The sequence below is a fragment of the Lactuca virosa genome, chromosome 6 (genome assembly GCF_052849685.1).
Source record: "Lactuca virosa cultivar CGN04683 chromosome 6, Lactuca_virosa_CGN04683_v6, whole genome shotgun sequence".
Taxonomy (NCBI): Eukaryota; Viridiplantae; Streptophyta; class Magnoliopsida; order Asterales; family Asteraceae; genus Lactuca; species Lactuca virosa.
In genome coordinates, this window is record NC_136431.1 from 112,735,471 (window position 1) to 112,749,710 (window position 14,240).

General features: G+C 36.7%; 1 protein-coding gene across 1 annotated transcript; it reads left to right on the top strand.

Annotated features, from left to right (window-relative positions):
• Positions 1-10,982: 10,982 nt before the first annotated feature.
• On the top strand, positions 10,983-12,429 carry LOC145122620 (NAC domain-containing protein 67-like). The gene is made up of 3 exons (XM_079058188.1): positions 10,983-11,374; positions 11,468-11,760; positions 11,867-12,429. The coding sequence occupies exons 1-3, from the start codon at positions 11,155-11,157 to the stop codon at positions 12,311-12,313; spliced, it is 960 nt and encodes a 319-aa protein (XP_078914314.1). The 5' UTR covers positions 10,983-11,154; the 3' UTR covers positions 12,314-12,429.
• The last annotated feature ends 1,811 nt before the right edge of the window (positions 12,430-14,240 follow it).

Here is a 14,240-nt window from a genome sequence, read left to right on the forward strand (position 1 = left end):
TTGAAGGGCTCGACTATTATGAGACCTTTGCTCCTGTTGCACGTCTTGAAGCCATCAGAATCTTTCTTGCTTATGCTACTCACAAAGGCTTCAAAGTTTACCAGATGCATGTTAAGAGTGTTTTTCTTAACGGTGAACTTGACACTGAAGTGTACCTTCAACAGCCCCCCGGTTTTATTAATCTCTCCTTTCGAACTACTGTTACAAACTTCGGAAGGCTGTCTACGAACTCAAGCAGGCTCATCGGGCATGGTACGAGACCCTCACTGATTTTATCAAACGCTCCGGTTTCCAAAGAGGAATTCTAGATCCTACCCTATTCCGAAGATCAAATGGAAAGCATCTCATGCTGGTACAAATTTATGTGGATGACATCATTTTTGGATCTACGGATTCATCTATGGTTGCTGACTTTGCTAAACTTATGATCAATCGATTCCAAATGAGCATGAATCGAGAGTTAAGCTTCTTTCTTGGCCTTCAAGTCAAACAGACTAACAGAGGAATCTTCATTCACCAAGAGAAGTACATTTCGGAACTCCTCAAGAAATACTCAATGGACACATGTGCCTTAGCCAAGGTACCAATGGGCTTCGGACACAAGATCTTTGCCGACCCTTCAGGTGTTTCTGCTGATTAAAAGAAATATCGCAGAATGATTGGATCCCTGCTCTATCTCACAGCAAGTCGTCCAGATATCATGTTTTCAACATGCTTATGTGCCAGATTTCAAGTCAACCCAAAGATGTCTCATCTCTTGGCTGTAAAACAAATCTTCCGATACCTTAAAGGTACAAAGAGTCTCGGAATCTGGTACCCAGCAAATGAGAGCTTCCTACTTCAAGCCTATTCAGATTCAAACTATGGTGGTCTTCAACTTGATAGAAAAAGCACTCCAGGTGGCTATCAATTCTTAGGTGGTCGTTTGGTCAGTTGGTCATCCAAGAAACAGAACTGCATTGCACTCTCTACAGCCGAAGCCGAATACATCGCTGTTGCCAGCTGTACATCTCAGGTTCTGTGGATGAAATCTCAACTCTTGGATTATGCTTACCGCTTTCAACGCATTCCTATCTATTGTGACTCTCAAAGTGCCATTGTGATTTCCCACAATCCAATTCAGCACTCAATGACTAAGCACATTGATATAGGGTACCATTTCATAAAATATCATGTTCTAAATGGTAACATTGAACTCGTTTTTGTTCCATCTGACGATGAGATTGCTGATGTCTTTACCAAGGCATTAGACGAAACCAAATTCAACGGTTTTCTGAACAAAATGGGTATGATGATACCAGATCCTCAGTTCTTTCAAGAGACTTGTTCTCTTTGATAGACGTATTTGAAAGAAAATTAGTTCCGATCTAAATTTTTCATCTCGGAACTACTTTCTCTCTAAATACATAGGATCATTTTACTTGTCTTTATTTCTGACCATCACTTGAGTTTTAAGTTGTACAGTTCGTCCTGATTGTTTGCTATTTAAAGTCCACATTGTCATAGTGCTCAAATTTTCATCTCGGAATATACTTCATATTGGCATCCCGGAATTCCTCTCCGGAAAAGGTATTGCATTCTGCACTTCGGAATTTCAAAATTTACTCCGGAAGATTTCTCAAATCTCACCCCGGAATGCTTTACAAATCTTGCTCCGGAATTTTATTTAGAATCTCACCTCGGAATGCCTTCCCAATCATGTTCCGGAAACTCTTTCAAATTCACTCCGGAAATTCTTGAATTACTATTCCAGAATTTCTGCTCCGGAATCACCAACCTTTTCAAATCAAACTGAATTTTTGTTCCGGAATCTCACATCTTTTTTCGAAATGACACTAAATTTTTGACTCCGGAATCGAAACTCTCTCCGGATTATTTCTCATTCTGGACCTCTTTTCAAAACAAGCATGTTCCGGAACACAATTCCTTATCCTCCGGATCATACTCTATCCGGAACCGCTCATCCGGAATTCCAAAGGATAATAAGGTGAAACATTTTTGTTTCAACGGTTAGTTTTCTTGAAGATCCTATCCTATCTTCCTCGATTTTTGTGACACGATTGCACGCCCCCATAAAGTAGCCATCGAATCGCCGGTTTGGGTTTTCCATTTTTAGCCACAAACAACCTCACCTTTCACCTCCCAGGTCAACTCAGCCCCCTAAACCTCTTTCTCATTTAATGCGACCCGTTTCTCGTTCGGATCCTCATCATTACCCACTAACCCGACCCACTTCCCTTACCTATAAATAGCAATCAAAACCCCCTTTTACCTCTTTACGCGCCCAATACTTCCTAAACCCTTGATTTCTCTATGTGTTCTTCGTGTTCTTCAAGAATTCATCATTCTGCAATAATGGCTTCTCCTCCTTCACCACCAAAAACTGCTCCAACCACTTCAACTCCCAAGAAATCCATTGCCAAGAAGAAACGGTCAAAGGGTTCATCTTCATCAACCTCCCCTAAACTGTTTCTAACGGACACTACACAATTGTTTTCCCTAAACCCTGAAGATTATGACGAATCAGTCCGTGTTATGGTGGAGTTCATCGCAAATCACCCTATCTCCATCCCTTTCACTAAAATTCCTGAACCACCTCTTCCACTTCATCATCTCCATAGAGCATTCACCAGAATCAAGGAAATCGACGGTGTATTAGAGACGCAAATCATTGGAGATCGAATCATTCCCATCTACAAATCCACTTTTCTCAAGGCAATCGGTGTTAAACCAAACCCCAAAGGATTCACAGTCCAAGAACCAACCACTAAAGAGTTTTAGACCTTTCTGAATCACATTGGCTACAATCAAGATTACAGAGCCAAAGACTTCAAGAAATCAGCCGTCTCCGGACTATGGACGGTGCTGATGCACTTTATCATTCGAGGGTTATCCGGCAAGCATGGAGGAACTGATACACTTAGCAAGGACTGGCTTCATGTTGTCTACATCATTTACTCCGGACGTGACAATGCGGTTGATCTTCCGGAGGTCCTATGGCAAGATTTCTGCAAATTTGCCATCAAGAAGAAGGACAACGAAATTTCGAGCCCTAGATTTTGGTCACTGACGATTCAATAAATCTTCAACGAGCCTTCCGAACCAATTCCAGTCTCCACAATTCCTCCGGAGGTATGTGTTTCATTCAAAGTTGTCAAGGCCTATAGAATTCCGGACCAATCCTCTTTTGGTCCAGTTAGACGACTTCCGGACCACATGTTGGCCTTAATCCCTTTCGATTCCATTTATCTGAAACAACACTTAGAGACTTCGGTTGTGTTTGATCCAACACAACCTGCCCCAGTCTCAGTTGAGCCCACTTCGGAAGAGGCCAATCCTACCACGTCCGGACCTAAGGTTAAGAAATCTGCCAAACGAAAGAGTTCTCCCACCAAGCCAAAGCCTAAAAAGAGAACCAAATTCAGCTCTTCCTCTCCAAAGGAAGATGCTCATGACATTCAGGCTGACTCTAGCCGTCCGAACACCCCTCCTGCCCACTCATCTGAGGTACCCCTCAATGTTTCAACATCACCTGCACACACTCACGGGAGTCTCCACATAATCCACCCTCACCTTCTCAAAAAGGTGATGTCGGTGTTGACAATAGTTCCTTGAAGCCCCCTGGAACACACCCACGAGTCTCATTTGATATCCCTATCGTTTCTCACGCAAGCACACACTTCGGAACCCCTGTTCCGAACCCTAAGATTTCCGGAGCTGGATCAGTCCCTCCGACTCCGGATGCCCCAACTGATCTGATACCCGGAAGGTGTATAGGACGACCATGTGCTAACGATCCTCAATGGGAAGATTATGTTAACAGCGCTGTTTCGAGACGTCCGGATCTGACTAGAGCTCAAGTGGAGGCCACTCTCACTTCAATGTACAACAGAGCTCATCAAATCAATCTTCCATATGTTCCTCCTATAGATGATGATTCCAATCAGGAAGTTGATTCGGAACAACCTCCCATCACCACTCGCACCAACGTATTTCGAACTGATTCGGATGAAGAAATTTCCGAAGAAATAATGATCACTGATGAAGGAAACTCTGTTCCGAACCCCAACTCCATGTCATCCATCCGTTTTCAATCCAAGCCATCAGCTTCGAAGTCTGCGTTTGACTTCGGATCATCTTCTTCAACCACTCCGGATGGTGAACCCAGCTCCAAACTACATGAAGATGATGCTATCACCAAACCTGGTCCCTCCACACATACTTCATCACATCAAGCTCCTCCGCAACACTCAGATTCTTACTCCGAATCCTCTGCTGGTGATCACATTGACCCATTTGCTCTCCTTGACATTCAAACCAATGTGTTAGATACGATGAAGAAGGTCTCCTCAATCGAAACATCCGTAACAGAGCTCAACACAAAGCTGGATCAAAAGGTTTCCGGACTGGATTCTAAACTTGATGTTATCCTTCAGTCTCTCTCACAACAGTCCGGACCTTCAGTTGCGGAACGAGAAGCCCAACTTGATCAATTAATTTCTCTCCGGCTCAAGCACTCCATCAAGGAAGTTGAATCCAAATATGATGTCATGGTTGACTACTATCTCGACATAATCACCTCTATGCTCAAAGTCCATGATGACTTGGTGTTTGCTACAAACGATATCATCAAGAAGACCCACATTCATCATGAGAAACAAATCCAAAGGCTGGAGAAGGAGATCAAGAAGAAGGATGAAATGAACCTGATCATTCAACAAGTTCTCATCAAGCTTCTTCGCTCCACTTGGAACATCGTTGATGTTCCGAATCGGAAGTTTGATGAGATGATAGCTATTCTTAGTCATTTGTTCGATCACCTTGCTGCTCAAGCCCCCACGTCCGAAGCATACGATACCCTCACTCTTCAACTCAACACATGCCTTCATAAAGTCTTCTCCAAATTTGATGATCTAAAGGACTCTTTACGACTTGCACCGGTTCCAAGATCCACCAATGCAAGAGGGGGAGAAGGTCCTAGCCAGCCATGGAAACCTGTCTCGGAGTTCACACTCGGAGATGAAGACTTGAATTCCGATGATGAAGTCCAAGTTGTGTCCGGACTTCTAGGAAATCCCTCTGATGAAGAAGAAGACAGTGAAGAAGAATATGTCACCAAAGGAGTTCTTGGTCTCGAGGCTCCGAAAAAGCTATTTCCAAAGAAGCTGACTGAGGAAGAGAAGAGGATATGGTCCGCAACTTCTTGGCCATCCTCTCTACCAGATGTTCTTCAAAGGGCCATTCAAATGGCCAAAGCCAAAACCTTCCTCACAGCTGAAGCCTTCCGAGCCACTCCTTCTATGCTTCCACCTATTCCGGCTCCAAAAATTGCTCCAATAGACCAGGGCTCTCCACTCCGGATCCCTGATGACATTCCGGAAGATCCTCTTCCGAATCCCACTCCGGAATTTGTGGTGGATGAAAACATGAAGGTCGTCATGGACACTCTAAAAAGAAACAAAGGCAAAATGCCAATGACTGCTAAACAACAAGTCTTCCACTCCGGACCTCCTCTCAAGCAAAAACAAGGATGGTCTCAGGAGGAAATCAACAAGGCATTAGAGGACAGCATCCGAATCCAATCTCTTAAGGATAATCCTGATCTGATGCGTGGCATCTCTCCTCTTTGCCGTGAAGGCATTCTCTGGGATCACGAAATCGTTCTGTGCATGTACTATGATGTTCCTACCAACGATTCCGAACAGCTCGATCTTCCTCTCTCTCCATACAGCAAGTATTACATCAAGTTTTCTCCTCTTCACCCAAATGATGATCCGGAAGTGATCCTCCAGACTGAAAGAGAAAGGCTTGAGACATTCTACTCCAAGAATGCTCAACCGCTTAAGGAAGTATCGACTAGAAAGAGAATCACCAAAGTCCATGGATTTGCAAGAAAAATCCTAGTAAAATTCGAACTCAACTGCCTACTATTTCGATTTCACGTCTTCCGAAACAAGCCTAACTATCGAACCTTTTCTGATGCAGACTTCCCTTCCATGAATCCGAACGACATTCTGACTCTTGCTGCTCACTTTCGAGGAATGCAAAACAACGATATCGATATGGGTGCTTTCCATGCTGCTCTAAGCTTCCTCAAAGATTATGTCGCGTAATTTTTCAGATGTGACTATGAGTTGGCTCATCTCTACAGAACTGAAGCCTACGTTGCGAAGATCACCTATGTTCTTCCCGAAGCTGGTCTGCTTGAAGATGGTCCAATTGATGACCCGGTTCTAGGGTTTTTCTACACAACCAAGAAGACAAACAAGAAGGACTTTTTCCGTGTCCTCAACAAACACCTAGTCCCGACCAAAGCACTCCGGAAGTTCATCTCTCGTGCATCAAAGTCCAAAGCTCTGGAACAGGTCAAAGCAAAGTTCGTAAGTCAACTGACCTGGTACATTGAAGTCAGAGAATGGTTGTTCCGAGCTTTCTCCTTCATCAAGGAAGAAGCAGTGTAATTGGATGGGTTGCTAAGTTCACTTAGGGGGAGATTGTTGGAACCTGAAAGTGAACCTCTAGCAATCCTAAGTCCGGATTCGGAAGTACTTGCAATCCGGAACAAATGGTCCGGAGTGAAATGTGAAGAGTAGTTCGGAATCTGTCTAGACCAGGAAAGAAGAAGATGCGAAGCTGAAGGCATTTTGGAATGTATCACATGTCCGGAATGAATGCTGATCGGGAGCAACTCTATTTTGTCTTTGTGCATTTATTTAGTTTGTCTTTGTATTGATGTGACATTTCATAGAACTTAGTCTTTTGTTGTATTTAGATAATCAGAATGTCAGGAACATTTCTATTGTCCAGTCCTATGCAAGTATTCTAGTTAATTCGCTGTAACTTTCACTCCTATTTATAGGAGCATTCAATACAAGTCAACTACGGATCTTTCACTCAACCTTTTGGAATTTCACTAATTTTGTTTAAAACATTCTTCTTGTTCTTCATTTATTAGCTTTACCTTGATCATTCATTCTCATTCCTCATTTAATGACTTGATCATTTGTTGAATATATTATCTAAGACACTGGTCTTTCCAGGCTTGACTTGAGCATCTATTAGCAAGCAGACATTGATCTTAAGCATTCACTCAAGGTTTGAGTTCTCTAACCTTATCCCTGCGCATTAGATCTATCTTGTTCTCATAAATGGAATTTAGTTTTTGTTGTTGGAGTGAATGGTGGCAGTAGAAAGTGGACGATGATGGTAAGAGTGGATGGTGTTGGCATGGTGGTGAGAGTGGATGGTGTTGGCCTAAAAGGACATTTAATTGTATAAAAAGGTTTAAATTACATGCATAAAAAAACATTAACCTACAATACCCTTAAAATTATAGATTTTTTCAACTCAAATAAATTTAATGTTAAACTATATATATATATATATATATATATATATATATATATATATATATATATATATATATATATATATATATATATATATATATATATATGATGACACGCCCCTCAGAGCAGGCCAGAAGTAAGAGAGCCCTCGGCAAGGAATTCCCAGCGAGGCCTAACCAAGCCCGACTCGGCCGCCTTGGCCGCCAGGGACTCTAGCGGGGCGACCATGCAAGAGCCCCGCCCTCGCCAAACGTCGTCCTTTGCTACAGTCCAAAGATAACGGCTCCAGGCGACAAGGAGCACATCCAGAGCATTATCGCTTGGACCAATCCTTAGCTCTAACACTACAAGGAACACAACCCACCAATAAGGACGGCGGATCTTGTCGGGATCGCAGTCCTTGTCCCTCATACGGGCCGAGGAGGATCCTCAGTATAAAAGGACAATCACCCTGCCTTGATGGGTAAGCTAATATTCCCGGATCCTCAACCCTTACACTCATTCACTCTACTGACTTGACCGGCGGAGCGTTTTTCCGGGACCTCCTCCCGGAGAGCGGCTGACAGTTTTCCTTTCCTTGTGACCTTTCAGGTTTCCTTTCGGCGATCACTACTAACAGCTCAGGTGGTCGGAGACCAGGTCGCATCAATATATATATATATATATATATATATATATATATATATATATATATATATATATATATATATATATATATATATATATATATATACGACTAAGTTATTTTGTTTTTTACATCTATTGTGTGCCCGTAAGCACAATTATGGACCCATAGATGAATAAAATCAATGGTCATGATCTGAGGGTCTACGATATTACAATAGGGTAACATGTATCATATAATCACTCAAATTTAATTAAAAGGGTATTTTAGACAATTAACTATATTTAAAAAAGGAAATTTTCGAAATTAAAGGGATAATTCTGATTTTTTTTTAAATTAATTCAGTTTCAGTTCTAATTTAATTTGTAATCATAACCGATTATAACTTATTTTATTCTGTCAGAATGTGATTCTATTATAATGAAATTTTGTTATAATGACATTCTGTTAGAATAACAGTTTATGACATACTTTAAGAATACATAAATAAGAAGAAAACATGAATAAATAAATTATGAACCAATATATAAAATCGATTCTTGAACTAATAATATATCAAATAATTATATTCTATGATTGTGATACAAAAAGAACATTCTTGAATAATAACAACATTATGAAAGAATAACAAGTGTAATTCTTAAAAAACAACAACAATCTTCAACTGTGAGTTTGATCAATCTTCGATTCATTCTTCACGTCATTCATATAAGGTCTTCAAGCCATTCCTATCACAAATGCAACAAAAACATCAAAATCCAACAAAAAACACTAATTCATTATGAAAGAATAATGTTGCTAAGATTCATTTTATACATTCTGGCGGAATACATTCTACTATAAGACACTCTTGTTCTCCATATTTTCTTTCTTTTCCATATGAATGACAAACTCTTCAAAACCTAAAAAGAAAAAAAAACATTAAAATCTAACAAAAACACTAATCTATTCTAAAATAATATTATTGATAAGATTTGTTATATAAATTTTTGCAGAATACATAAACTACATTCTGCTAGAATACAAACATTCTAATAGAATGGGTTTATATAAATAAATTCTGACAGAATACACACAATTTCACTCACACTTCATACTCAACTTTCACATCATAATAGACTAATTTCTTCTAAAAAACAACACCAATTGGGTTTTTTTATACATTGCAAGAGAGAAAAAGTAAAAAACAAACATTAATGGCATCCTACTGAGAATTACAAGTTTAATCATGCATAGATTGTTCAAAATCTTGATATATATTCTGGTAGAATATATAGAATATGGCAGAATACATGGGTGTGTTAGCAATATTTTCTTAGAAATTTCATCCTTACCACAAACACAACTGGTCAAATATTTCACACGCATGCTGATTGTAAAAATTACTAGAAACTATGTTTTAAATATGGAATTAGTCAATTACTGAGAATTTGGTTTGAAACATCTCTTATGCTTTCTAACTATTGGAATTGAGAGATGAGATGATAAACTTTTCTGGTCACCAGTGCCATTGGATGTCTCCATTGCAAAAAAAAGGACACTTGAGGTTCGATTTCCTGCAACACGGGGAGCATGCTATGTGCCCATTCTCACACTACAACTAAAAAAACATGTTATGATTAGTACAATACCATTGCAGTATTCAGATATTCAAATTCGAAGAGGGAAAGTATTAATTACCTGGTAGATTGGCGCACAATCGAGCAACTGCATTAGGGCCAAGATAGTACTTCTTCAAGATGACTGACACTCAATGCAGTCAAAGCAAGAGGTCGACGAACATGAAGATGAGGAAGAAGAGTAGTCAAACAAAGGATCTAGAAGTTGTTGTCATGATGGCGGATAATAGTGGATGCCAGATCGTGTCTGAGAAATATAGGTAGAATCGTTTAGATCTCGATACCCAAACGGAATTACTACTTCCTTCGACGGTGGTGCTCGGATGTCTGGAATCGATTTCTGGTGGAAAAGAGGAACAAAGGTAACGATGATTTGAGGAAGCTGTCGTACTCTTTAGGGTTAGGGATGTTGGTTTTGTAGGGTTTAACTAATTAAGGAGAGATTAATTGAATTATTTTTTACCATAATTAGATATACTAAGTTTACCATTATACCCTTTTTTAATTTATTTAATTATTTATTATTCCTGAATTTTCATTGGTGCATACATGCACACAATAGTTATTAAAAACATTTCAACCTATATATATATATATATATATATATATATATATATATATATATATATATTTATATATATATATATATATATATGTGTGTGTGTGTGTTGAAATGTTTCTAATAACTATTGTGTGCATGTATACACCAATGAAATATATATTTATATATATATATATATTTATATATATATATATATATATATATATATATATATATATATATATATATATATTATATATATATATATATATATATATATATATATATATATATATATATATATATATATATATATATATATATATTGATGCGACCTGGTCTCCGACCACCTAAGCTGTTAGTAGTGATCGCTAATATATATATATATATATATATATATATATATATATATATATATATATTTTGCCGGACACAAAAAGTTTTAATAGGCACCCAAAAAAAATTGCAAACAAATCTAAATTAGTAATGGACACAGGTATTTTAGACATTGTATTTAAAAAACAAAAAAATAATAAATAAATAAATAAATTACGATGTCGGAATGGAAGCAATGGCCTGTGCCCTCCGGGCTCCACTATATTACCCTACAAAATTATTTTTTATAGAAACACCATAAAAACTTTTTTAATGATATTAATATAGCATATATGCACACAGGTTGTATTTACTCTATTTTTTATGTTTCATTTTTTTGTAATTTTTTATAATTTGCACGATCATTGAATCTGTGGAGCCCACACATGAGGTGGGGCCCTAATGTCGAGTCCTCATGAGACCCTTCTGTCTTTCGGTCTTTCCCATGTAACTCTCCAAATAATTCCCTCGTCTCCAAATCCAATTCAAAAGCACGTATAAAAGACTCCCATGGGTTCCTCAATTCTCCTCATCTTCAAGTTCCAGATTCCGACTTTAATTCTCACACGTTTCAGCTTCAACCGGATAGAAGATTACCAGATAGAGATTCGATTCAAGTCAACCTTGGTTCAATCGCATTAGAAGATGAGATCGCCGTCGAAATCCGTAACAAAAAGAGTAAGAGATGCTGAAGCTGAGTTGAATTTGCCTCCCGGTTTCCGATTTCACCCAACAGACGAGGAGCTCATTGTTCATTATCTCTGCCGCAAGTCCCAATCGACGGCGGAATTCGTTGGTGTCGCTTCACCACCGTTAATCATCGCCGATGTCGATCTCTACAAACACGATCCATGGGAGCTTCCTGGTAACTTTCTTTTTCAACTCCATACATCTTACTTCGCAATTTACAGGTTATTCAATTCTGATTACTCATGAATTTGTCCCTAAATCTCTTCAGAAATGGCTCTGTTTGGAACAAAGGAATGGTACTTCTTCACACCAAGAGACAGGAAATACCCTAACGGATCAAGACCAAACCGGGTCACAGGAAACGGGTACTGGAAGGCTACTGGAGCCGATAAACCCATAAAGAGAAAATCCGACTCGAATACAATCGTTGGGATCAAGAAAGCTTTGGTCTTTTACGCGGGAAGAGGTCCTAAAGGGATCAAGACGAATTGGATCATGCATGAATATAGACCAAATTCTACCCCTTCTAATCACACCAAATCCCATTCAACCATTTCCAAGGTGCGTTGACATTTCATTTTGCATAATTTGATCGATTGGTGACTTCTGGTTGAAATGTTATGTAAATACCATTGGGGTTGACATGGGTATGTTCTAATAACTGTAGTTGGATGATTGGGTTTTGTGTCGTCTTTACAACAAGAAGAACAATCCGTTAGAGAAGATCATATCAGAAGACAATAAGATGCATCATAGCCGTGATCTTCATCCTGCATCACCATTAGATGAATCACAAAGTAACAACAGCGATAGTAATCATAGTATGAATTCATTTGAAGATTCAGAAGGTGATTTTGGTGGTAACTTTGAAGGTGATGTCATGTTCTTAAGCGACTTGCCACCTGGATATTTGACCAAAGTCAAAGGTACAAGTAAGCAAAGCAGCATGAAAGTAATGGAAAATTTGGTCCAAAGAGAAGATGATGGGAATGAGTGGCTTGACAGTTTAAGTTTGGAAGATTTGAATCATTGGTTGGAAGCAATGCCTCCTAATCATGATGTTTATGAATTGCCAATCATTTATAACCCAAATCAACAGTATTTTTTGAATTAGTGTTTTGACCATTTTAGGAATTTTTAAGTATTCCAGTATTTAGATAAGATGTAAAATTTTGCATTTCTTTTGGTATCAAAATTTTTATCCAATAAATAATTTTCATACAAATCCAATACTTCTTCTCACTGTTAAATATTTCAATCAGGATCTATATAATCGTGCTATTAAATGCAAAAGCAAGGTATTTAATTTGTTGTATTAGCGATGATTGAATTTAATCTTTTATTGAAAAAATTGAGAGAATTTTTACAGAATACAATGTAATGTGGTTTGGATCTCCAAAGGGTCATTCTAAAAAAAACTATGTTTGAAAATTTTAATTATTTACAAAAGAAAAAGAAAATCTTCCTAAGTCTTATTTATGGTACTATTTGGTGTATTTGGTGGGCGAGGAACGACATAGTATTTAATAACACTCCTTCAAAACCGGCTAAAACAGCTGATAACGTGATCTCATTGGTGTTTGGATGGGTAAAACATAAGGGCAAAATGGGAAATGGAGATTGGGTGAAACGGTGTTGTAACCCATTCACCATCTTGTAAACTGTCATATTTTGGTGTTTTTTTTCTTTTTTCTCTGTTTCTGTTTGGTGGTTCTCTTTTCCAGCTTGGCATCTTGCCTAGTTTGGTTAATAAAATTCTTGCTTGTTCCAAAAAAAAAAAATTACAAAATAAACATAGACATCAAAAACATTCAAATATATATATATATATATATATATATATATATATATATATATATATATATATATATATAATTTTTTAATTTTTGTATTGTTATAAAAAAAATTAAAAAAAAAAATTGTTTTCAAATAAAATGAAATTTTAAGGGATTTGTTATATGCACTATATTAGTAAGTTTGTAAAGAGCAAATGTTATAACTCAACATATTTATGATTTTTAATTTGTTATGATTCAAAAAATGTTATATAATCCAAAATATTAAGATCTAAAATTATATGATTCAAAATGTTATTATCTAAAAATACTATGAACAAAATTTGTTATTAACCAAAATCTATAATAAAAGACTTTATTTGGTCTGAAAATGATATGATTTTGATTCAAAAGACTTTATTGTGATTTTTAAGTTTTGATCTAAAATCTAAATCAAAATGGTATGATTCAAAATTTGTTATGATCCAAATTATTATAAACCCAAATTTGTTACAAGTTCTATATACAAAATTTAAACAAATATATATTTTTTGATTTTAAAAAAAAAATTAATGAAACTAATATTTCTTAAGATTAAATTTGAAAAATTCATAATAGATGATATATAACAATCCTATAAAATGATTTTATTTTTTTTGTAAAACAAAAATTTTCTTATCTTTATTTTTATAAAATAAAAAAAAATAGAGTCCTTTAAACAAAACGTATGTACCTTTAACAAAAAGATATTTGCTGTTTTTTTACAAAGTTGTTAAAATATAAGACGGAGAACTCCTTCATTTTCGTTTTTGAATTTGCGGGAAAAAATATATAATATCTTACAAAAACTAATATATTCTTAAAATTAAAATATAAATAATTGAAAACTTATTAAAATTTTATTTTTTTACAAGCATACTAGTATAATGAGCAGAAGTATCTCTTAAATTTATATGGTTTTTGGAGTTTTTTTGTTTTTATAAAAAGAAAAAGTATATATGTTTTTCTTCAAACTTTCATAACAATTGCTCATTTTATAGAAAATTAAATTTTAAGAATTTGATTTTTTTTCAGATTTCTTTTACAAAGAAAAAAAAAGTTATTGACAAAAAAAATTGGGAGAAAAAGTCACCAGATAGTCTGATTACACGTCAATTTGCAAAGGGTCTGAAGAGTCCCCTCTACAAATTAAATGGTCATATTTGGAAAAGTTTTATTTTTTGTAATTTTTTAAAATTTCTTTTGAACTTAAACAAATATATATAT

Bases quoted from the DNA above. Each gene is read 5' to 3' on its own strand.
- LOC145122620 (XM_079058188.1), top strand. From the start codon at position 11,155: ATGAGATCGCCGTCGAAATCCGTAACAAAAAGAGTAAGAGATGCTGAA. The intron at 11,375-11,467 runs GTAACTTTCTTT...AAATCTCTTCAG, and splicing joins CGATCCATGGGAGCTTCCTG to AAATGGCTCTGTTTGGAACA. The intron at 11,761-11,866 runs GTGCGTTGACAT...TAATAACTGTAG, and splicing joins CCCATTCAACCATTTCCAAG to TTGGATGATTGGGTTTTGTG.